A 24,926-nucleotide genomic window follows, 5' to 3' on the forward strand; every position below is an offset into this window, starting at 1 on the left:
CAACAGTGTAGCTCATATGATTTCACAGTCTCCTAACAGAAACAAGCAAAATGAAAAGCAGATATAAAAAGCTCAGAAAGCACCAATATCCAGACCATTTAGCTTGGGAATAAGCATGACCTGAAGATACATTATTATAATACAAAGTATTAATAAGCTGAATTTACCAAGACAGTTTATACTCAGTAAGGTAAAAGTTTATTTGGAAAAAGCCTGTTAAAAAGAAAATGCTTTGCAGTAACCTATTTGGAAAAGAAACATTTGTAACTTTTCTTGCCCAAACAAAATGGATCAATGAAGAACTGTTTTAGTTACAGTTATGAGGTGGAGTCACTAAGAGTCAAGGTAGCATGCTAAATGTTCTACCAAGAAAAAGACTAAGAGACTAACCTACTACAAAAAGGAAAGTGCTAGTAACCGTAACCCAACCACAAGAGAGACCAAATAGAAAGGACTTAAAAAAAACAAAACAAAACTTTATTCCAAACAGAAATACCAAAAGAAGCACATTAACTCTGAAACATTTAACAGATTTCATTTAAACTAATATAGTCACAAAACTCAAAATATCAAACAAAACCAGCTTTGTGTGCTTGACCACTTTTAATAATGAAACTTTAAAAAAGGAAACATAGAGACTCCCCCACAATTTGGGAGCCATTTAGGCAAGCATATATTCAGTATTAGGCAAAAAGGCAGCATTAAAAACTAAAAATCCTCAAATTTAAGGAGACTGCCTATTCAAGTCTTTGATACTCATTTGTAAGCACATGAGAAAACAGATTATTTTCAAAGAATCAAGTCTGAGTGCTTACCGTTTCTTTAAATGATCGCCACTGCGCCTCCACTCTGACTGCACACCCCTCACACAACAGTGCTTCATCTATACACTGTATAGTCTCGGTCAGTACGACTGGCTTACTGCGAAGGCCTCCAGGACCACCGTCGTCGTCGTCTTAAGGTCTGTATTGCCTTATGACTGAGTATCTCCATGTTACCAAGCTAGGGAATTTCAGGTCTCCAAAGCTGATTATATACACACAGTTCTGTTTCACTGCACAGTTCACAATATATAGCAGGTGATTATATGTAATATTGACTATTGAGACAAAAAAGCACCGACTATCTCCAACCACAAAAGAAATGAAGACACACTTGCCACCATACAGAGGCTGTGTTTACTCTGTAGTGCAGTCCTGAGGGCTCATACCACTCTACAGGTGTTTGTATAGAATCTGTAACATATTTTTGGTAGCATCAGAATGAAGTATAGGAGGCAAGACCTGAACTGCTGTGCTGTGCTCTGAGCCGTCTGCACCACATATGTAACAGAAAGGCCACTTTTAAAGCTTTTCAGATAAAAGTCATTCAATCATTATTTGCCTTTTCAAAATTATTACCATTCTAATTCACACTGAAGGTAAAAAGAAGTTAGAATCTCTTACTTACTAATAACACATTTTGACTTCTTTTAAATTTCAGACAAAGCTGTTGGCTACCACAAGTTCTGTTGAGTTTTCTGTCAAATTTAAGAAACTACAGGACAACACAAAACCATCCCTGGTAATGTATTTGCAGTTTGGTCTTCAAAAGCTGTAAAAAGTGACAAAGAAATCAATAAAGTGAGTTAAATCCATTAAAAAATATTTATTGTTTTTAAATGCCACATGTTTGCGATAGCAGAAACCAAAGCAGCCTTCCAGTTCTCACTTCACTTCTATTTCACAAAAGTGCTTTAGAATTTAGATTTCTGTCACCTACATGGAGTGTATAGGCAAAAGGAAGCCCTGTAGAACTGAACGCCAGTAGAGTCCACCCACAGGGCCAGGGCGGGACCCCAGGCTGACTCACCCACCACATGCTGAGCACCCAGATATGCCCGCGAGCGCAGGACACACAAGAGAAGGAGAGGTTCAGGCACCACGGTGCCTTTGCCGCCCATCCCTGAAATTCAATGTTTTAAATCCTGACTCTGTTCCATAGGCCAAAAGATGCTACTCTCATTTATTTGGCGTTAAATACTTATTTTCTCAAATCCTTATACCTGTACCTCAGTTTGTAGAATAAACTGCCATTTCCAGCACAACATTCCCAAAGAGCCTCTGTAAAGCTAGTGAGCTTCACTACCAGCTGGCAAACACTTGATGACGCCCCCAATCCTTCACAGCTTGAAGGATGGTGGTCCTGACCAGCCATCCTGCACTGGGAGGTAAACACCTTTTTGGACTACCTGTCCAGGAACTGAGTAAACTATCATTTGAGGCCCTGATTTTATTTTGGTCAGCATGTGCACATATTCACATGTAATTATCTAGAATGATGAAAGACTGCTAATAAAAACTAGGTGCTCTGCCCATGTCAAATGCTAGAAAGCAATCTTAACTACATCATACTTACAGATGTGGAGTTTTTAAAAGCTGATAAACCATTTTTCTAGGATATCTGGTATGTTTTACTAGTTATTCAATACCAACTGAAAGAACCCCTTTGCTTTTTTATCTGGAAGAAAATATTTTAAAATCCAATTCCTTTGACAAGCAAAGTTTTGTCTGTTAGGTAAGGGATAAACTATGCTACCCAGCTATCACCAACTTCTAGAATTTAAAATATTTCAAATATCTTTATTTAGGCCTTATCCTCTCAAACTGACTTACTATTTAAATGATAAAATGGTAAAACTGAGTTCCCAAAATGTAAAGATCCTAACAGAAGTTTCTATTTTCAAGAGTAAAATAAAAAAGACAGCTTAACACTGTGGGTGAAAGTTATCCTGAGTTTTTTCCCCTCCTTCTCTGGAACACTTAGAAACTAGGAAAAAAAAAAAAAAATCTGAGGTCTTATTATTTAATAGACTTCCAAAATACAATGGAAGCACTTTTGTTGTTTTTTAAAGGGAGTTTCAAGAGAATAGGATACTTGAAAATGACAAACTAATACTGAAAGGAAAAATTTAAAAAAAACTTCAAAGTTCTTCACTAAGTTGGGAAAAACAATTCAAAGAAGTTGAGCTTAACAGAGCTAGATCCGAAATACAATTACAGGTTTCCCCTGCATTCCCATGGAACCTTTTCTAAGTCGAAATGGCATAGAGTGAAGAAGCAATTTCTTTTTGTAAAAGAAAAAAATCATCTTTTGGTTAGTGAAAACAGGTACTAATGTAGGTCTTATCTAAAAGCGAAGTGGCATAAAGGAAACTCTGGAAAAGTGGGGGATACCTGCAATATGAAACTTGATGGGATGAAACAAAATCAACAAAATTTAAGTCTCCAGATCTTTTGGCAATGAAATAAGTGAAATATAAAAATATTTTGGAAAGGTTTAAAGTCACGTTCAGAACTACAGAGAAAACTTTCAACCCTAGAAAGCAAACCTTAGCATGCTTGAGTCTACCATGTCTAGACAAATAACTCAGATAATGACCATCACAAGAGGTGCTTAGTTTCAAAATAAATACAAGCAATTTATCATGAAAAGCCTACACATAATCAACTGTTTTTCTTCTCTGTTCTGCTCCACTGTTCTACCATGTACATGCTTAAGTTCACAAAAACTACCCTTTGCGTCTCCTCCTAAGAGCAGAGAAGCAAGAAATGGAGTAATAGAAGTAAGTTTGAGAATTCATGGGACCCTAAGAGCCTTTTCTCTGGCTGGCCATGGCCACTTATGCTTCAGTACAGAAGACTTCTGGAGAAGAGAATCACACCTTGGCTGTTTGTTTCCTTATCAAAAGCTATCAGAGACAGCTAGTAATAAGGCAACTAGCCTAAAGGTCTCAGATAATGATTTTAAAAATCCCACCCCGCTCAAAAAAATACCTTTAAAATTTCCTACTGAAACCTTTTATTCTGAATTTGTTGGGGTTTAAGGAAAATAGCTTTGCCTAGAACTCACTGTGCCCTGGATTTATGACACCAATTTATAAGGCCAAATTGCATCCATCTTAGGTCTATTCAGTTGACAAATGGCACTGAACCAATTTCTTTCATATAATCTTTAACAAGAACTCATAAGTCGCATTAATTATGCCCCAAGAGATGAGGGACCGATGGTAATTCAGATGCGCACCTCGGAAAAGATTTGTCAGTTTCCTGTCCCGTTCTAGCCAGATTTTTTGGAAAACCTTGGGGAAAGACTGAAATTCCCCACCAATTTGAGACTGCATGCGAGTTTTTACAACATTAACTGGAAAAAACAAGATTCCCAACATGGCACCCAACAGGCCTCCACAGATAAAATCATTGACCAAATGAGCACTGTGAGTCGTTGCTGTAGGCAGGTGCTCCTTTATGGGACCTCGAAGGCCAAAAAAAAGGACATTGCTAAATCCGTTACGGAAGAGAACGGGCACCAAGCCTCGATAATACTCTCGAATTCCATGGCATTTCAGTGCCTTGAAAGCCTGGTAAGTGTTTGTAAATTTGTCATGATGCCTGTGGTCCTGAAGCAATGTTTGGACTCTTTCCAGTGGAGTGAAAATTGCTTCTGTTGTCCCTGCAAGGACTGCGGCCATGCTGCGGGTTGCAAACTCTGGCGTACTGATATGCTTACGGAGAAGGCAAGATAAATCCTCATACAGACCAAACATAAGTGCCAGTGTGGTTGTCTTCTGCATTAATGGGGGGAGGATTCCGCGATACAAGTTTCGAAATCCGTCCCTCCTCAACTGAAGTATCGCATCCCGGGTTTTGATTCCATACAGCTGTTGCCGAAAGAGGACCTTCTGGATGGGAAATGTGATTGCTATGTTGTTGAATGCTGCACAGCAGCCACACAGGTAATGCTTCATTTCACTAACGCTTGCAATATGAGGTGCTATATCTTGCTTTGAAGATGTTAGGATTGGGGGCCTCTTTTCATGAGCTTCTGAATCCATCATGTTGCTTAAGATCTTTCTCCGTCACAAAGGACTTTTTTAACCTACAAACAACAAAATGATAACAGGTAAACCTTTATATACAGTACTAAACACATGAAAAATTCCCCTAATCCTTCCTCCAATTTTTGGACTCTATTACATTTAGCAGGGCGGGGGGAGCGGGGGGGCTGGCGGCCTGAGGCCCTTTCAGCAGTCCAGGGGGTCCTCCCTTTTCCAGCTACATATCTGCGTGAGGCTGGATTTTCTGCATATACTTCAACCAAACCAATTTACCACAACAGATCAAATGCAGAGGTAGACATGAGATGCCACTGATGTTTTAAGCCAGACATTAAAGAGACTTACAAAACTGTAAAACACATTTCTCATTAATTTTTTGGGAGGGAAAATGATTATTTTTCACGAAAATGTGTTGCTTATGTTAACATGTATATGGGTTTATTGCTGTTATTCTAAAATGAATTAACAAATATTTTAAAATTTTGTTTTTATTTCTAAGACCATGAATATTAATCCATACAAATAAAGGCTCTTTGCGGGGGGGGGGGGGGGTGGTCCACAAAAAGTTTTTAAGTTTGTAAAATGACCAAAAAATCTGAGAACCACTGGACTAGATCATATACAATGCCTGAACTACATAATGGTACATGCTATTATCCTGAAACAGATTCAAAGGGCTCTTGTAAGTAATAAAATAACAAGACACACATTCAATCATTCTGTTTGCTAACACTTACTTAGTATCTACTGATCTACTCTAAACTAGGTCCTCTGCTAAGTGCTAGAGATTCAAAGACAAGGAACTTGCAATCTAACAGAGGACTGCCAAGGTAGACAATCACTTCAGTGTAATACCTTCTATGATAATATCTACTGTGGGAACACAGGTAAGGGACAGCCAGTGTATACTTTGTGAAGGCTGGGAGAACAGGGTCAAAGACAGCCTGCAGGTATATACTGTATACTATTTTCACATATGTAATTCTCAAAAACAACTCCACAAACATTACATTCCCAGTTTTACAAATGAAAAACCAATATCCCCTTCATCCAAGAAACAGTTAGTAACTGGTGGAGCTGGCATCTTGAAATGAAGTCTGCCTCCAGAGTGCATGTTTCTGTTGTCACACCACAGATGGCAGTGACTTTGGTGGGCTGTCCTGGGACAGACTGGCTGTACCAGACCATGCTGAAAAAGATCTGAAGCCTAAATACATAGGCATAGCCCACTGAATAGAATGAAGGCACGGTCCTACCGCTGGAATACATACGCTTTCCAAAAAAAGACAGATTACTCCCTGCCAGTCATCTACAACGTAATTAAAAACAAGCAAAGGACTTGAACAGACATTTCTCCAAAGGTATACAAAATGACCAACAGACATACAAAAAGATGCTCAACATCACTTATTGTCAGAGAAATGCAAATGAAGACCTCATACTCATTAGGACAGCTGCTTTTAAAAAAGAAAAGAAAAGAACAAGTGTTTAGTGGGGATGTAAAATGGTGCAACCACTATGGAAAACAGTATGGCAGTTCTTCAAAAAATTAAAAACAGAGCCACCATATGATACCATCACCAATCCTACTTCTGGGAACACACCCAAAAGAGTTCCTCACAGGGTTCCCAAGAGATTTCTGCACATTCAAGTTCACAGAACTATTCACAGAGCCAAGAGGTGAAAGCAACCCCAGTGTCTGGATGAATAAACAAAATGTGGTATACACACACAACAGAATATTATGTAGCCTTAAAAAGGAAGGAAATCCTGTTACACACTACAACATGAATCAACTGTGAGGGTAAGGGGAAATAAACCAGTTATAAAAGGACAAATAACCACATGATTCCACTTACATGAGTATCTAAAGTAGTCAAATTCATAGAGATGAAAAGCGGAATGAATGGTGGTTACCAGAGGCTGGGGGAGGTGGGAACAGAGTTATATTGTTCACTAATGTGTATAGTTTCAGTTCTGCAAGATGAAAAACTTCTGGAGATCTGTTTTATAACAATGTAAATATACTTAATGTTACTGAATTTATACTTAAAACTGGTTAAGATGGTAAATCTTAGGATACATTTTTTTCTTTTTTTTGAACCACATACCTAGAGAAGAATACATATAAGGGGTTCAATTATAAGTAATTACAAGAATAAAATAGGCCACATAAACCATCTAGGTCTTTGACATATGACCAAAATAAAACCACCCCCCTTCCCAAACAAATGTATTGTTCTTCCCTCCCCACACCACACACATGCTGCCGTAAACTGCTAACCATTCAGGACAGAAGATGTTAAAGAGAAATGCCATCACATGAAGGTGGAGCAGTGTGCACAGTGAGGTGCAGAATCTGAAAGCATATGTTCAGCTCCCATGTGCAACAGCCACAGACACGGGACAGAAAATACAGCACACGCCTACACGACTCTAACTTTCCTTCTAGAAATATAGCCTAGGGAAACAGTCATTAACAGAAGAGGTACACAAAGACTCACCTACAGGACAATTACACCAGTGCTCTTAACAGGAATACAGAGCCAAAATCAAGATGCGGGACAGAAAGGCACGCACTGCACAGATGAAGACGCAGCCAACTGACAGGGTGCCAGACAGGTACTAAAAATACAGCAGTGTTTACATTTAAGGCTCAGTTTATTCACTTGAATTTTTAATGGTGTTAATGAAGTGTTGGATAGCAGTGAGTCCTTCTTTTGATCAATAAAGTATCACAGAAAAAATAAAAAATAAGGGAGAATACTTTTATTGACATGGCACAATCACATTTTAATTAATATATTTAGATAAGAAATAGAAAAGCCAAAATTAGTTTTATATTTTCTGATTTCATAGTAATGCTATATTTTCCTTTTCTGTCTTCTTCAAGTTGAATTAGTTGGCGACAGTGATAAATCTAAAGGTCTAATCAGTAGGACAAAAGGCCATCAGTGACAGAGGGACATGACAAAGTTCCCAAGTGACCAAAGGCAAACTGCTGTGCCTCCTTGAGGCTGCCTCCACACGTGTGCCCAGCCATGGCTGCCCACCCTTGCTCTGGGCAGAAGTCAGCTGCAGAGCACAGCGGCCAGATCCCAGGAGTTTGCTGGGGACACAGAGAGTTCTGAACTTGTTCTTCAGTTTGCTTCATTCAGACTTGCATGACATCATCATCAAGATGGTATTTTCATTTACTTCTGTTAGGAATTTCTTCTTCTTTGCCTGCTTTTACACTGGTCTCCTCAGTCTACTAAGAGATTTTATTTTAATTCAACCAATTTGTTCAACTCCTGTAATGTTCAGAGGTTAGGGATAAAAACGACCTTGGCCTCAGGGGAGACCCGCCATGCAAATGACTGGATCACAGTGTGGTAAATGCCGCCACAGGAACGTGTACAAGGTATAAGCCCCACAGAAGAAGGGGCCATTAATCAGCCGCCTGGAGGGAAAGACGGGGGGCTGTGACTTCTGGGCAGGGCTCTGGAGGGTGAATAGGACTCTGGTGGTACGTAAGGGTGAAGCACATTTTGGCCAAAGGCAGGCTAAGACGGAGGCCCTGTATCAAAGGAGCAGCTGCATCACACTCCTTAGGAGCGTGTCTGGCTGGAGCTTACTGTGGAGGGAGATGGATGAGTGGCAGTCAGTGACACAAAAGCTGCGTTACCAGAGACCCTCATGATGATCCCAAGACCCTCTGATGCTGTTTTTTTTTTAACCTTTCTCATGTGAAGCCAACAGAAACAAACTCTTTTCCTTAGGCATGTTATACCAAGATCTGTGTGCCCTTCTCCCAGAAGACAGACTATATGAAGAAGAAACTGTGACATCTATATACTCGAGCCCAATGGCTGTTTGCAGTTGGAGCTGGCTTGCTATCACATTTCTATTAGAAAAGATAAACATGCCCTCAATTGAGAAAAATTATGCCTGGAAACCACTGCAGGCCCAGTGGACTGGAGCCTGCCAGGCTCCTCTGTCTATGGAATTCTCCAGGCAAGAATACTGGCGCGGGCTGCCATTTCCTTCTCCAAGGAAAGCCTGCCCCAAAGAAGGTAATAAAAGGAGTCAGGAGCTCTTCTCCCTGCTGTCACCTGGTCACACCTGTAAAACGAGACAGCGCCAGGGCCCTAACTTTTCACTGTTCGCCCCCATCACCAGAGCAGCCACACTACCCCTGGACACCAAAACACTGTATTCACCTGAACAAATGTCACCTCTGGCAGAGGCTGCAGGACTGGGACTTATCTCTAAATGTTGTTTAGTACTATCACGATGGGGAATAAAGGGATGGTAAAAACTGTGGTTGCAGAGGGGGTTGGGAGAGGGATGGAGCAGCAGTTTAGGATTAGCAGATGCAAGCTATTATACAGAGAATGGATAAACAAGGTCCTACCATATAGCATAGGAAATTACGTTCAATATCCTGTGATAAGCCCCAATGGCAAAAAATACAAAGGAGAATGTATATATACATATATAGATAATGGAATTACTTTGCTGTAAAGTAGAAAATAACACTGTAAATCAACCGTACTTCAATAAAATAAACTAAAAAATACACATTTAAAAAAGATATTTCTTAAGAGAAAATAAAAGTGTAATTAATGAAATACACGTATGTCTTCTCCTCCAGGCTCACTGCCCTAGCCCAGGTCCTCTTCATCTCCTGCCTCACCACTGACAAACCCTCCTTACTACTCAGCCTGACTCTAATCACACACTCCATCCCACCCCCACCAACCTCTCCATCTTTTAAAAATCTGCTAACAGCAGCAGATACCCCAGTGTTTTGAATGGTCATATAGTAGTTTATCAAATGGATATATGTAATTTATTCTATCTCCTATTTATGGTCACTGTTTCTGATTTTTTCCTTTTAAACAATGCTGTGATGGGCAACTTTGTAACTACACCTGGTGCACTCTCACAAGTTTATCTGTAGGGTAAAATCTTTAGAATGGACTGCTGGCTCAAACTGCAGTACATTTTAATTTGAAAGCTATGCCAAATTGCCCTCAGAAACCTTACCGTGATTTATATTTCCATTAAGTGTATGCGAGTTCCCAGTTTCCCTACCATTTCCAACACCACGTATTAAACAGTAATTTCCGCCCATCTGATTGGTGAGAAAAAACTTGTCACTGAAATTTTTTGATCAAAATTGAGCATTTTTCATATTAACCATTTGAATTTCTTTTACTGTAAAATTTCACATTATCCATTTTTCGGAAGGCATTTTGTTTTGTTAATCTGTATGATTTCTTCATATCTGAAGAAAATCAATCCTAGTTACATTAACCAAGTTGTGGCAAATACTTTCTCCACTTTGTATCATTTTTGTGATACTGAAGTTCCTAATATGGATATGACGTCTACTGATTCTGGTTTCTAGGTTTTGTGTGCCCCATAGAAGGCCTTCACTATTCTTGAAGTATAAACATGGATTATAAGTAATCCATACTTTCTTCTACAACTTCTGTGGTTTTCATTTACCACTTTCATTTAAGTTTCCAGGTAAAGTTGAGTGTATTTTTGTCATATTCCTCCCCCAAATCTTGGTATTTCATAGAAGTGACTTTATAAATTTAAATAACTGTCACTTTCTCTTAAATTGAACCTTGGAAAAAAAAAAAACTGTACAAGGATGTGCTTTCTTCCTATTTACTTTCAGAAACCTTAGCAGCATTTAAAATTTTGTTCACAGATCTTGAAATTTCTCATGACCAGGTATTTTACCTTTTTAGTCCCTATTATGAAAGAGTTATTTCCTTCCAATTAATTTTCTGCTCTTTGTCTGCGTATGAAATAGTTACCAGTTTCTGTGTATTAAGGTTAAAGGCGGCCAACAGCCTCTATTTCTCAGTTTTTTGTGGTGGATCTGCTCGTTTCCACTACCTAAAATATCAAATAACTTTGCCTTCTCCTTTATAGTATGCATCTTTCTTATCAGATTGGCATGTACCTGCTGGACAAAACTGAACTACGGTAATAGTAAATGTCCTTACACTCTGACATTTGTGAGAACTCCAGTATGTGAAGCATGACGCTGGCTTCTGGTTTGAGGAACATGAAGTTCTTATCATCTGACTGTGTATAACCAAGTCCTAGCAGTTTCAAGTTTATGTGGGCAAACAAGTCATCATGATACAAAAATATTCACCGATCAACTAGACCATATAAAATTTGTTTCCACTCAAGTAATCTGTTTACCATCTCTCCCTGCCCATCTTTAGGACTGGGCTGCAAACATGAACTGCAGAATGTCTTCCCAGAGCTATTACACAATTTCATCTGACAAATTACACTGTAACCCCCAACACTTCACTCTGCATTCATTCTAAGAATTAGTACATCTACAATGATAATTTAAGCCCCTGCCCTCTGCCATGTACTAGGAAATTTGTTTCCCATTAAAAATGGATTCCATTTCTCTAGCACTCAGTTCAGTCGCTCAGTCATGTTACTCCTTGCAAGCCCATGGACTATAGCATGCCAGGCTTCCTTGTCCATCACCAACTCCCAGAGCCTACTCAAACTCATGTCCATCATGTCAGTGAAGCCATCCAACCATCTCATCCTCTGCTGTCCCCTTCTCCTCCTGCCTTCAGTCTTTCCCAGCATCAGGGTCTTTTCTGATCAGTCGGTTCTTCGCATCAGGTGGCCAAAGGATTGCAGTTTCAGCTTCAGCATCAGTCCTTCCAATGAATATTCAGGACTGATTTCCTTTAGGATGGACTGGATGGATCTTCCTGCAGTCCAAAGGACTCTCAAGAGTCTTCTCCAACACCACAGTTCAAAAGCATCAATTCTTCGGCGCTCAGCTTTCTTACAGTCCAACTCTCACATCCATACATGACCACAGGAAAAACCATAGCTTTGACTAGATGGACCTCTGTTGGTAATGTCTCTGCTTTTGAATATGCTGTCTAGGTTGGTCATAGCTTTTCTTCCAAAGAGCAAGCATCTTTTAATTTCATGGCTGCAATCACCATCTGCAGTGATTTTGGAGCCCCAAAAAATAAAGTCTGACACTGTTTCCACTCTTTCCCCATCTATTTGCCAGGAAGTGATGGGACTGGATGCCATCATCTTAGTTTTCTGAATGTTTTAAGCCAACTTTTTTACTCTCCTCTTTCATCAAGAGGCTCTTTAGTTCTTTGCTTTCTGCCATAAGGATGGTGTCATCTGCATATCTGAGGTTACTGATATTTCTCCCGCAATCTTGATTCCAGCCTGTGCTTCATCCAGCCCGGCATTTCGCATGGTGTACTACGCATATGTTAAATAAGGAGGGTGACAATATACAGCCTTCACGTACTCCTTTCCTGACTTGGAACCAGTCTGTCGTTCCATATCCAGTTCTGTTGCTTCTTGACCTATATACAAATTTCTCAAGAGGCAGGTCAGGTGGTCTGGTATTCACATTTCTGGAAGAATTTTCCACAGTTTGTAGTGATCCACACAGTCAAAGGCTTTGACGTAGTCAATAAAGCAAAAGGAGATGTTTTTCTGGAACTCTCTTCTGTTTTGATGATCCAGCAGATGTTGGTGATTTGATCTCTGGTTCCTCTGCCTTTTCTAAATCCAGCTTGAACATCTGAAGTTCACGGTTCACATACTGTTGAAGCCTGGCTTGGAGAATTTTGAGCATTACTTTGCTAGCATGTGAGACGAGAGGACTTGTGCGGTAGTAGGAACATTCTTTGGCATTGCCTTTCTTTGGGACTGGAATGAAAATTGACCTTTCCCAGTCCTGTGGCCACTGCTGAGTCTTCCAGATTTGCTGGCATATTGAGTGCAGCACTTTCACAGCATCATCTTTTAGGATTTGAAATAACTCAACTGGAATTCCATCAGCTCCACTAGTTTTGTTTGTAGTGATGCTTCCTAAGGCCCACTTGCTTCACATTCCAGGATGTTTGGCTCTACCATCATGGTTATCTGAATCATGAAGATCTTTTTTGTATAGTCATTCTGTGTATTCTGGCCACCCCTTCTTAATCTTCTGCTTATTAGGTCCATACCATTTCTATCCTTTATTGTATTCATCTTTGCATGAAATGTTCCCTTGGTATCTAATTTTCTTGAAGAGATCTCTAGTCTTTCCCATTCTGTTGTTTTTATTTCTTTGCATTGATCGCTGAGGAATGCTTTCTTATCTCTTCTTGCTATTTTTTGGAACTCTGCATTCAAATGGGTATATCTTTCCTTTTCTCCTTTGCCTTTCACTTCTCTCCTTTTCTCAGCTATTTGTAAGGCGTCCTCAGACAACCATCTTGCCTTTTTGCATTTCTTTTTCTTGGGGACAGTCTTGATCACTGCCTCCTGTACAATGTCATGAACCTCAGTTCATAGCTCTTCAGGCACTCTATCAGGTCTAATCACTCCCTTGAAGGTATTTGTCACTTCCACTGTATAATCGTAAGGGCTCTGATTCAGGTCACACCTGAATAGTCTAGTGGTTTCCCCTACTTTCTTCAAGTCTGAATTTGGCAATAAGGAGTTCATGATCTGAGCCACAGTCAGCCCCTGGTCTTGTTTTTGCTGACTGTATAGAGCTTCTCCATCTTTGGCTGCAAAGAATATAATCAATTTGATTTCGATATTGACTATCTGGTGATGTCAATGTTTAGAGTCTTCTCTTGTGTTGTTGGAAGAGGGTAGTTACTATGACCAGTGTGTTCTCTTGGCAAAACTGTTTGCCTCTGACCTGCTTCGTTTTGTACTCAAAGGGCAAATTTGCCTGTTACTCCAGGTAGCTCTTGACTTTCTACTTTAGTATTCCAGTCCCCTATAAAAAAAGGGACATCTTTTTTGGGTGTTAGTTCTAGAAGGTCTTGTAGATCTTCATAGAACCTTTCAACTTCACCCTCTTCAGCATTACTGGTTGGGGCATAGACTTGCATTACTGTGATACTGAATGGTTTACCTTGGAAATGGACAAAAATCATTCTGTTGTTTTTGAGATTGCATCCAAGTACTGCATTTTGGACTCTTGGTGACTATGATAGCTACTCCATTTCTTCTAAGGGATTCTTTTCCACAGTACTAGATATAATGGTCATCTGAGTTAAGTTCACCCATTCCAGTCCATTAGTTCACTGATTCCTAAAATGTCGATGTTCACTCTTGCCATCTCCTGTTTGACCACTTCCAATTTGCCTTGATTCATGGACCTAACATTCCAGGTTCCTATGCAATATTTCTCTTTACAGCATCAGACTTTACTTCTATTACCCATCACATCCACAACTGGGTGTTGTTTTTGTTTTGGCCACTAATAATCACCTAATAAGGGCCTCTTAGTTTTTTCAAACATGAGAAGGGAATACACATTTATTCCTGTTTTATGATCACCTCCACTTTTTTCCACCACCACTACGCTAGGAATCTATCTTGAACTCTGGTCAGTTGCTTTCAGGAAGCTACTGAGAGGATCCTATGGACCCTGGAGACAGAGCCAGTGTAACATTTAACAGGTACAAATAACTGCCTGGGTTCCTGGGTTCCAATCCTGGTTGAATTATGTACATACTGTGTGACTTTCAGCAAGTTACTTCATGTCCCTATGGCTTAGTTTCCTTGTTTATAAAATAAGAATGCTGTCTACCTCACAGGCCAGCCAATTAATTGGATAAATACATAGGAAGCACCCCCAGAAGTAATCTATAGCACAACAGATGGCTCGACAAGGATAAAGTGCTACTGTTCTTTTCTGATGTCTTTGTTTCGTATGTACTTTAGTGCACTGCTTGACAATTATCACCCTTGCAATCCTGCTTGGCCATAGTGAAATATTCCTTTAATGTACCACTACAGTTTGCCAATATGTTAAAATTTCACATCATTATCCATAACATACTGAGTTTCCGATTTCAGTACTACCTTCGTGTAAAGTTCAGATGTCAGCGTTCCATTCCCTTTCTGAAAGAATTCTGTCATTTTTCCTTCTTTAAGCTGGTGCACAGTTTAAATCTTATCATAATTATCTTTTTCTTGAAAGCTGAAAGAATTCACCTGAAACACCATCTGGGCCCGGTGTTTTGGGGGAGAGCAGCTTTACAAAGACCTTCTCAATTTCTTCCATTGTTACTGGTCTGTTAGGTTCTTTCCAGAGTCAACTGTGATAACTGGATTTCCCTAGACAGAACAAAAAAAGTCTGATTTATTTAGTTTTATAAAGCACTTGTTATTTAAAAGAACACTCTTAATCTTGTGTGTCTACATTCCTTTTTTTCTTGAGCAGGGTAGCCAGTTTACCTAATTCACATTGCTCTCATCACAGCACAGAACCAGTTGTTTAATTTACCAATTTTACTATGTTTCAGTTTTCAAAAATGTTGTTTTTCTTATCATCTTATTTCTCCTGCTCTGGGTTTATGTTCTTCTAATTTCTTAAAGGGAATTTTCTTATTTTTATGTATTCTTTGTTTCATAATTTTAGTGCTCAAGGCTATGTATTTTGCTTTAAGCAAAACCTTTACTATTAGTTTTTAAGCCATTCCATGGAGAGTTTTGATCTAATTGGTGGTTACCTTACCATCTGTATTATCTCCTGTTCTTCACCACAGTGGCTTTGATTTGGGATGATATGCACCCTTTCCAGAGTCCAGGCCTGTTTAGGGTTCGTGCATCACAGCATATCTTTAATTTATGCTCAGGAGAAGAGAATCTTTCTTGTGTAGGAAAGATCCTACATGGATGAACCCTGATATCTGACAACTACCCTCCAGTCTGAACAGGTTCAATGACAAAAACACCCTGAGGCTAACCTTCATCAGTGGGAGAACAAAGCAGCAGCAAGCAGCCAAGTTCACCAAGTCCACTGCTAAGTCTTTTGACCACAGTGGGACACTGGTCATGGATGTACACAAGCCTGAAGTATCCAGGCTCCAAAACAGTCTCGCCACAGAAAGAAAATAAAACACAGACTTTTCAAAGTGGCCATCTTTCTGCCGGATCATGCTGAAATACAGAGTGAGGGGGAAAGAAACTGAGATCTTAAAATGAAGCCAGAAATGTTAAAATGTCCCTGTTTTGTTCTGAACTTTTAGTCCATCCAGGAGAAACAGGATTTTCCAGCACAGATATAAGAAACTGCAGATCTGGTATCTAGCTGGGGCCTCCCTGACCTGCTGATTGCACTATTTCGACTTTTTTTCTGGAAAAGCACTTTTGATAAAAGCTGCATCGACTTCCTCCTTCACACCAAAAGTAATTTATATAGTACTGGCATTGTGCTGTGGAGTATTTGAAGACCTAATTTTAAACCTGTTAGCCTGTTTCTGACTGTGCTAACTCCCCTTTCAACAGAGGTCTCCCTTGATTCAGGATATGATCTGCGTGCACAACAGCTGTCCTTCACACACAACTTTTCCAGGTAGGCATAAATCTGACTTTGGGAGAACTGGAAAAAAACAACAGTTTTTTAATTTGTTTAAAACAGATCTTCTGTTACATTTTGTGCTCTTAATGAACTAAAGGCGTCAACAGCATTTTTAGTTCAAGAAAATTTGTCCTATAGACGCTTGAGAAGTTTGCCAGGGCACAGAGTTTGATAATTATTAATCCATCAGTCTTCTATATCCTTTCTTCTTATCGCTTCAGCTGCCAGACATGAGTTCAAACTCTTACTAGTGCTACACTTGTCAATCTAAGATTAACCAATATTTTAAAAACAACTTAGCATAGAAATACTTTATATCCATGTAATGCTTTGCTCTTCTTCAGTTTCAGGAATAACCAATGTTAAAATCAACAAAAACATCCAGATTCATGTATGTTATTATGCCATTAACACAGTGACAATTAGTAAATGTAAAAAAATTTCATTTTTACATACAAAACACATAACAATCTAAATTATAAAGTCACAACCTACAAGCTATTTAACAATATACATCCTTGATAACACAAACCAAGATACTTGTACACCTGAACAACGAAATTTTGTTCATGTTCACTCTTACTTACTGGAATGGTACTTGCATTACATTACAAAATTTTGCAAATGAAAGTACTTCAACTAGTTTTGTCATGACTCTTTGGGTCTGTTATTAAACAAACAGAAAACTGTGGCTAACAGAAGCCAGTCATTTCTTAAGGACTACTGTACTGAATTATTTTAAGAATCTGAAGAACATGTGTACATTTAGGGTTTCAGATTTTTAAAAAATAAGCCTGGCCTTAGGAAAAAGGAATATAATGAAATCTTTCCAGACGTCATAGATTTACAGCTTTTTCCCTCATTTCATCCTACACACCAGGATAGTGTGAACAGGTTCTCAATTTAGCAACAGAAGGAAGGCTAGTGTGCAGGATATTCTTCTGTAGCAAAATTTAAAATTTTGTATGTTTATCCAGAGTGTGAACATGACTAAATTTCTTTGCTAAACTGATCTGTATAATTAAATTCTTTAACACAGATAATAATTCTTTGCAATTTATTGCAAAACTTATTTGCCATAATTTTACATTTGTTTCCTACCTAAAACACTCAACCTATGTCAACATTAGGAAACAAAGTTAATTAAGCTGACTTTCATTAAACTCCAAGAGTCAATCAAACTTCTGTGGCAGAAGAAAACAGTGTAAAGTCTAAATGTTCACTGTAATTTACAGCCCACGGGATAAGACCGAGATGTGAGCCAGCACAAAGGTCTTTGTGCAAAAACTGGGGAGAAAACAACTGTAATTCTCAAAGGATGTTGACTCCCACAAGTCAGCAGGTCTGAGTCAGCATTCAGAGCAAGATTAATCTCGGTTCTGGTCCTAGTTAGGACACTATCTTGCTACTATAAATACAAAGCAATGTCTATAATTTAAAAATTCCACTTCTCTAGGCTAACTTTAATCTACCAAAGGAGAGACCAGATAAATCCACTCCCTGTTAAAGGTAACAGCTTGTGATCTTTCCCTGGGATGCACTCGAGGTGACTCCAGATCCAAAGCGCCTAACCTGTGCTCTAGAACCACTAGCGGGCCCAACCAGTCCTGACACCTTTTGATTTTATGGAATTCTTCAAAACAAGGGCACTACAGAGTTACTTTAAGGGCTTCTGTTTCACTGCTTGCAGGTGGGGATTAAGACCAGATGTGTACAGCTGTAAGTGGCAAAAAAGAAAAGCGTAAATACAGCTGAGGCATCGACACGCTCCACTAGATAAGCTACTAGATAAGCTTAGTAATTGGTACAGAGATTTTCAATTCACAACAATGCCCACCCCCACTTCCCTACCATCACGGTAAAAAACCTGCCTAGTACAACGGAGTTTCTCGCAACGCGAAGCAACATGGTGTCGCAGAACAAGCATTGTTTGGCAGGGTAGCTGAACTTACCGCTCCCCTGGCGTCCATTTCCCCGGTCTGTGGTTAAGTGGGAGGGGAGGGGAGTGGACGGGATCTTCCAGGCCTCTCCAGTCCCTGACATTCAACGGAACCAGAGGTCCTGGAACCCCAGGCCCCGAGATAGCAGGGGCCCTTCAGAGGTCCCAGCGCCGCTCTCCCGGGACTCAGGCAAAGCCCGGCCCCTCCCCGCCCCGCTCTCAGGGCTCGCCGAGAGGCACCTCCCCGCCCGGGGCGCGCCCAGATGAACGCAGAGCCTCCTCTGCCGAAAAGGCTCTTCCCAGCAGCCAGACGGCGCCCTCGGCCCGGAAAAGCCCGGTGGCGGGCGGCAGAGCAGGGAGCGTATAGCTGGCCCCGGCGACTGCGGACCCCACCCGGGATGGCGCGCGCGGGAACAGCGGGGCGCACCGAGGGGAGGCAGCGCGCGCGCGCGGAAGGGGGTGGGCGCCGAGCAACCGAGCCAGGGGCCGGGCAGGCGGCCTCCGCAGAGCCTCCTTCGTGCTTCCACTCACTCACTCCACGCGGAGGTCGGGGGAACCCCGTGATTTCCTTTCGCCTGCCTCCCCACTCACCCATCGCCGCGGGCGCCCGGCTTCCACGCCCGGTAGCGGCCCGCCAGCAGGTTGGTGAGCCTGCGAGCCGGCGCAGGCGCAGACCTTGACCGACCCGGAGCTCTGGGCGGAGCGTGACGCGGTCGACGCCGCCGAGCCCGGTCACGTGAGGGAGACGCGGCCGCACCGCCTCTCGGTAATCCCGCGGAGGGTCAGGTGATGCCGCCTAAGTCCTGGCAGCGGTTCGCCGCCGCAGGGCAGGTGTAGGATCACCCATCACACCTGTCGTCAGGCTTTGGGATTCCGCTTGCTGGAATAGCGTACCCTTGGTGTATGGTGGCCTTGCCGTGCCACAAACAGCCAACGCTTTTGCTAGTGCACAGCCTGTGGGAGGACCACTGGGAATCGACAGTTGTGGATGGCAAGCTTGCACGTGGGCCTAGGCCTTCCAAGTCCCCATTTCACTACCCTTTGTATCATTGGTTAGATTTCATCAAATGCTTGGAGTTGCCTTTTGTCAGCTACTGATACTGCAGTTCACAAAACACCTTTAGAATATATAAATGTGTGTGCTCTAAAATAACAGATTATTTAAAAGCCCTGTTTCCTTCAATTTCAGACAACTTGCACATCTTGGACTCCACTGCACTTGGAGTTAGGAGGCCTAGGTCAAATCATAGCGATCCTGAGCCCCAGATCTCTGAAAAGTAACACCTGCCTTGCATGCATCCCTTGGCCTTTGTAAGAATCACTGGGAATAATGATCTGACTCTTACCAACTGGAAGGCACGCAGATGTGAGGGACCGAAGGAATTGGAAAGGTCAGCCTGGGAGCGAGGTCCTCTGGAGGATCATCAAATATGTGATGGCTTACCAGGTGGCTCGTTGCTAAAGAATCTACCTGCCAATGTAGGAGGTGCAAGAGACACTGGTTCCATCCCTGGGTGAGGAAGATCCCCTGGTGTATCTCTGGGTCAGGAAGATCCCCTGGAGTAGAAAATGAAAACCCACTCCAGTATTCTTGCCTGGAAAATTCCATGGACAGAGGAGCCTGGTGGGCTACAGTCCATAGGGTCCCAAAAAAGAGTAACACACAACTTACAACTAAACAATAACGACAGGCTCTTTACTTGGGGTTCGTCCAACAAGCAACTCCACTGGAGTGAAACGGTGGGTGGCTCTCCCTGGGCATTTCCCCTGAGAGCACTTTGTAGATACTGGCTGCTAGAGCTGGTCTGATTAACTCCTTGTGATCTGGGAGGCCGTGCTACCTAATTTCAGCCAGTGCTCTGCTGAGGTACCTACTGTGTGCCACTGTGTTCTCTTGGGGGAGCTTAGAGTGCAGTGAAGGCTGTAAAAGCAAAAACTCTGAAAATTCAGAAGCATGAGGGGCCTTTCCCCTTAAGAGAGAACCAGGGATGGCTTCATAGAGGAGGCAGTCATCTGGGCCTTGGAGGATGAATAAGTGGAATTTGGACTAGTGAGGAAAGTCATAGCAGAAGAAGGTAAAATTATAAAGGTCAGGTGGTGGGGTCTGATACTGCAAACCTTGACAGTCAGATGCAGGCACCTGGCATCTAACCAGTGTGCAGAGATAGATTTCGGGCTCCACAGATAATGACAAGGCCATTCTGTACCTTGGAATCATTAAAATCAGGCAACAGTTGGGGAAAGGCATTTATGCCAGAATTATGTTTGCCCTGTCTTGTGTGAATTCCTATTCAGATGAATTATTTGAAAAATAAATAAATTAGGCAGGCACCCAGAGTATTCATAGTATAAATAATTCATTTCTGATTAGAATGGAGAGGTTATTCTCCTGTGGTAAAGCCTGAAGAGGAGGCAAAAATGGAAACTAAACACACAGCTGGGTCACAACAGACTCAAAAGAGGGGGGAATCCCCTCAAAAGACGGCAGTGTCGACAGGAACACTCAGGTCTGGAGCTAAGCCAGTCTGTTTCTTTTATGCAGCAGGTCACAGCGCTGGCCTCTCCCCGACCAGCTCTTAGTTCCTTGTCAGAAACCTCCCAGATCCTTAATTGGCTATTCTTGGACATACGAATGTTGAAGGTCAAAAACCTCTATTATCTGATTCAGGATTCATCATAAAGTCATCCTTTCATTTCTCTGTCCTCATCCACCCATTCTTGTATTCTTTCTTCAGTCTCTTTAAGTGTTCTCTATGCCTCCAGCTTCCACAGCATCTGTCAGATAACATACTCTAACCGAGTTTTTCTTTTTTCAGGTTGCAAATAGTAAGCATTTAATGGTTTTCTTTTATTTATTTGGATGATATTTTATGTTATTTTGTCTGATTGGAGAAAGTGAAAGTCGCTCAGTCATGTCCAACTCTTTGCAACCCCATGGACTGTAGAGTCCATGGAAATTTCCAGGCTAGAATACTGGAGTGGGTAGCCTTTCCCTTCAGGGGATCTTCCCAAACCAGGGATCAAACTCAGGTTTCCCGCATAGCAGGTGGATTCTTTACCAGCTGAGCCACAAGGGAAGGCCAAGAATACTGCCCATTTGATGGAGAAGTCATCTCTTTTTCATATTTTTTTCACTTAAAATGTTTTTAAATTGGAGGATAATTGCTTTACAGTGTTGTATTGATTCATGCCATATAACAATGCAAATCAGCTATAAATAGGTATATAAACATATATATTTATAGCTTCCCTCTTGAGCCTCCCTCCCTCATCCTCTTCCACCCCTCTAGGTCGTCACAGGGTGTCAGGCTAGGCCCCCTGTGTCTAACCCAGTTTTGATTATCTCTCACTCCTCCGCTTCCCTGGTAGCTCAGATGGTAAAGTGTCTGCCCGTAATGCGGGAGACCCGGGTTCAATTCCTGGGTTGGGAAGATCCCTTGAAGAAGGAAAGGCAATCCACTCCAGCACTCTTGCCTGGAAAATCCCATGGACAGAGGAGCCTGATAGGCTACAGTCCATGGGGTCACAAAGAGTCGGACACAACTGAACGACTTCACTTTCAGCTTAAAAACTTCTAAGGGCCCCATTTTGTTTCCGCAACAAATCCAAACTCCTTAACTTGGCTCATGGGTTCTTGGTGTCCTGCCCCTTTACTATCTGTCCACCTCATCTCTAGCTTCATTCTGTGCTTCGGCGTTGCGCAGTCTCTCAGTGTGTTGCAAACCCTTGTTTCTTAAACCTTTCTCCCTCTTTCATCATTGACTTTCAGTAGTCAAACATGTTAACCATTTAAGGCCCTCTGCCTTCTCCTGGGAAAAGCATGTCTTATTAACCTGGGCAGACATGGTTGCCCTTGCCCTGCCCATCACACACAGTTTGGGGCGCTTCTATATCTGTTTATGTGACAATCATTTGTGAAGGTGTCTCCCTTTTCTGCTAGGGCACAGCTGTCTGACGTTTCTGACCCTCCAATTCAGTGCTTGACATAAAGGGTGTTTCCCCAAATGAAATGCTGGTGCAGAGGGTCTGGGTTCTTGGAAAAAGGGCCTTGGAAGTGTTGCCGATGAATCTTTGCTTAAGCACCCTCTACGCCCCCTGCAACCTCCCATTAAAATGCTTTCTATAAACTTGTCTAGTGTGCTTATGGGCCCTTCAGTTCAGTTCAGTTCAGTCGCTCAGTCGTGTCCGACTCTGCGACCCCATGAATCGCAGCAAGCCAGGCCTCCCTGTCCATCACCAACTCCCGGAGTTCACTCAGACTCATGTTCATCGAATCCATGATGCCATCCAGCCATCTCATCCTCGGTCATCCCCTTCTTCTCCTGCCCTCAATCCCTCCCCGCATCAGAGTCTTTTCCAATGAGTCAACTCTTCCCATGAGGTGGCCAAAGTACTGGAGTTTCAGCTTTAGCGTCATTCCTTCCAAAGAAATCCCAGGGTTGATCTCCTTCAGAATGGACTGGTTGGATCTCCTTGCAGCCCAAGGGACTCTCAAGAGTCTTCTCCAACACCACAGTTCAAAAGCATCAATTCTTTGGCGCTCAGCCTTCTTCACAGTCCAACTCTCACATCCATACATGACTACTGGAAAAACCATAGCCTTGACTAGTATGTCCACAAAAATGGCTTTATGCAAGCTGTCATCAGTGATGCCTTGGCTACCTGGAGAGGCTCTGCACAGATATGGTCACCAGCTCTGTCCCTAGCAAGGGGTCAGTGACTTTTCTTTCCCTTTCTGGCCACTCCCCTACACATCCCCAGGCTCTAGCCACAGGCCAGCCACTTCTGGGTCCCTTCCCTGAACTTTCACCTCCCTGCATTCTTTGACTTGTCTTAGAACCATATACATTTTGTCCTTTGCTCCTCAAAGGCTCTGCCTGCTGCATGACAAAGTTGTATTCACCCGTCACTGCTCAGCTTATGCAGAGGCTTCTTGCTGCTCTTTCTGACCTCACTACCTGACATAGAGCTCCCTCACAGGGCTATCCTTTGTGACTTGTATGCATTTTACAGATCAGAAAGTTAGATCCTAGCAGATGCACTATGAAATCAGAATTTCCAGGGGAGAGGCTTGTTGGCCTCTCTAGCTCAAACACAAGCCTCAGGTGGTTCTTTTTAGACACGTTAGAGAAACAACAGCTCTAAACTGATATTCTGACCCATAATAGTAACTTAAAGTTTGAAAATTTTAGTAACCTAAAGTTTGAATTCCCCAATGGCAGGGCTCAGGAATGCAGCCCAGAGAGGAAATTGGGGTTTAGTCTTCACAAGAAATGAGCAGGGCTTGAAGCAGACATATTGAAACAAACACTGTGAATGTCCATAGAAGAATGAAAATGCCCTAGTTACAATCAGGGAAGGCTACCTGGAAGAGATGACCCACAAAACATAACTAGGACTTAAAACAAGGTGGGCTCCAGAAAAAGCATGGGACAGGAAGGAGTGCGTAAGGAAGGAGACAGCAGGCTTCTCATTCTTCTTGACCTCATCCCTGTCCCCCAGCTTTGCTTTTCTCCCAGTCACATCTCCAAGCAGAGCCTATGGTCCCTGGTAACCCTCAGAGCTCAGAACATTGTTGACCTTGGGGTGGGATCCTGGGACACCTTACTTTGTATCTAAGTGACACATACTTGTGAAATACAAACACATTTCTATCTGGCAAGGGCTGAGTCAATAAAACAACATCAAACATTTGCACAACAGTCTTTGAGTTTTCCAAGCAGTGACGCGATAGCTATCCCCTCTGGTTTTCATGTAATTTGTGTACGCAGGGAAGTCCTGTGACCTGCTTAAGTTTAGTAGGTATCAAGAGGTGAGGCTGGGCGGCACCACCTCCCACCATCTTTGAGAACAGAAGCACTGTTGAGTAACTTGTGCCTGGCACTTGGGGAAGAATCTATGGATGGTGAGCTGCAGAGCAGCAGGGAGACTGGCCCTTCACCCAGGACTCTAATCATAAGACACCTGAGTAGCTTGTTACCAACACAGGCTCCTGGTGCCCTCAAGGCCTACTGGCTCAAACTCTCCCAAAAGAAGGGCTTACTGCTGCTGCTGCTGCTAAGTCGTTTCAGTTGTGTCCGACTCTGTGCGACCCCATAGATGGCAGCCCACCAGGCTCCCCCATCCCTGGGATTCTCCAGGCAAGAACACTGGAGTGGATTGCCATTTCCTTCTCCAATGCATGAAAGTGAAAAGTAAAAGTGAAGTCGCTCAATTGTGTCCGACTCTTAGCGACCCCATGGACTGCAGCCCACAAGGCTCCTCCATCCGTGGGATTTTTCAGGCAAGAGTACTGGAGTGGGGTGCCATTGCCTTCTCCAAAAGAAGGGCTTAGGAATTTGTAATTTGCAAGAGGCCTGAGTGAACTATATGATGAGGCAAAGGTGGGACCCACTGAAGCAGATGTGGCAGGTTGCAAGATCAGCAGACCCAGGTTTGAGTCCTAGACCTACATGCCTACAGACTGGTGTGTGCACAACGTGAAGGTCACACGCAGTAAACCCCCCGTATATGGGAAGTTTTATCATTGTTATGTCATTTAACAAATACTTATCAAGCACCTACTACGTGTCAGGAGCTCTCCTCGACCTCTGCTTGTGTGGAGTCCACATTCTAGTGGGTAGAGACAAATAATGGACATGATATATGTTTAATAAACAGTCAAGACACTGCATGGATTTGATACTTAAACAGTAAAGGCAATAAATGTGATGTGATAACTA

The 24,926-nt window shown here is 42.1% G+C and overlaps 1 protein-coding gene across 5 annotated transcripts; it reads right to left on the reverse strand.

The window, feature by feature from the left end:
* On the reverse strand, positions 456-19,053 carry SLC25A51 (solute carrier family 25 member 51). 5 transcript variants are annotated; one of them, XM_018052194.1, is made up of 3 exons: positions 18,796-19,053; positions 14,897-15,019; positions 456-4,917 (listed from the first exon to the last, which is right to left on the reverse strand). In XM_018052194.1, exon 3 carries the CDS (start codon positions 4,874-4,876, stop codon positions 3,983-3,985), a length of 894 nt encoding a protein of 297 aa, XP_017907683.1. In that variant the 5' UTR covers positions 4,877-4,917; positions 14,897-15,019; positions 18,796-19,053; the 3' UTR covers positions 456-3,982. The 5 variants fall into 5 exon arrangements, with proteins under 5 accessions (XP_017907683.1, XP_005683948.1, XP_017907684.1 ...); XM_005683891.3 differs by lacking the exon at positions 18,796-19,053 and adding an exon at positions 18,218-18,782; XM_018052195.1 differs by lacking the exon at positions 14,897-15,019.

The sequence above is a fragment of the Capra hircus genome, chromosome 8 (assembly GCF_001704415.2).
Source record: "Capra hircus breed San Clemente chromosome 8, ASM170441v1, whole genome shotgun sequence".
Taxonomy (NCBI): Eukaryota; Metazoa; Chordata; class Mammalia; order Artiodactyla; family Bovidae; genus Capra; species Capra hircus.

Bases quoted from the DNA above. Each gene is read 5' to 3' on its own strand.
- SLC25A51 (XM_018052195.1), bottom strand. From the start codon at position 4,876: ATGATGGATTCAGAAGCTCATGAAAAGAGGCCCCCAATCCTAACATCT.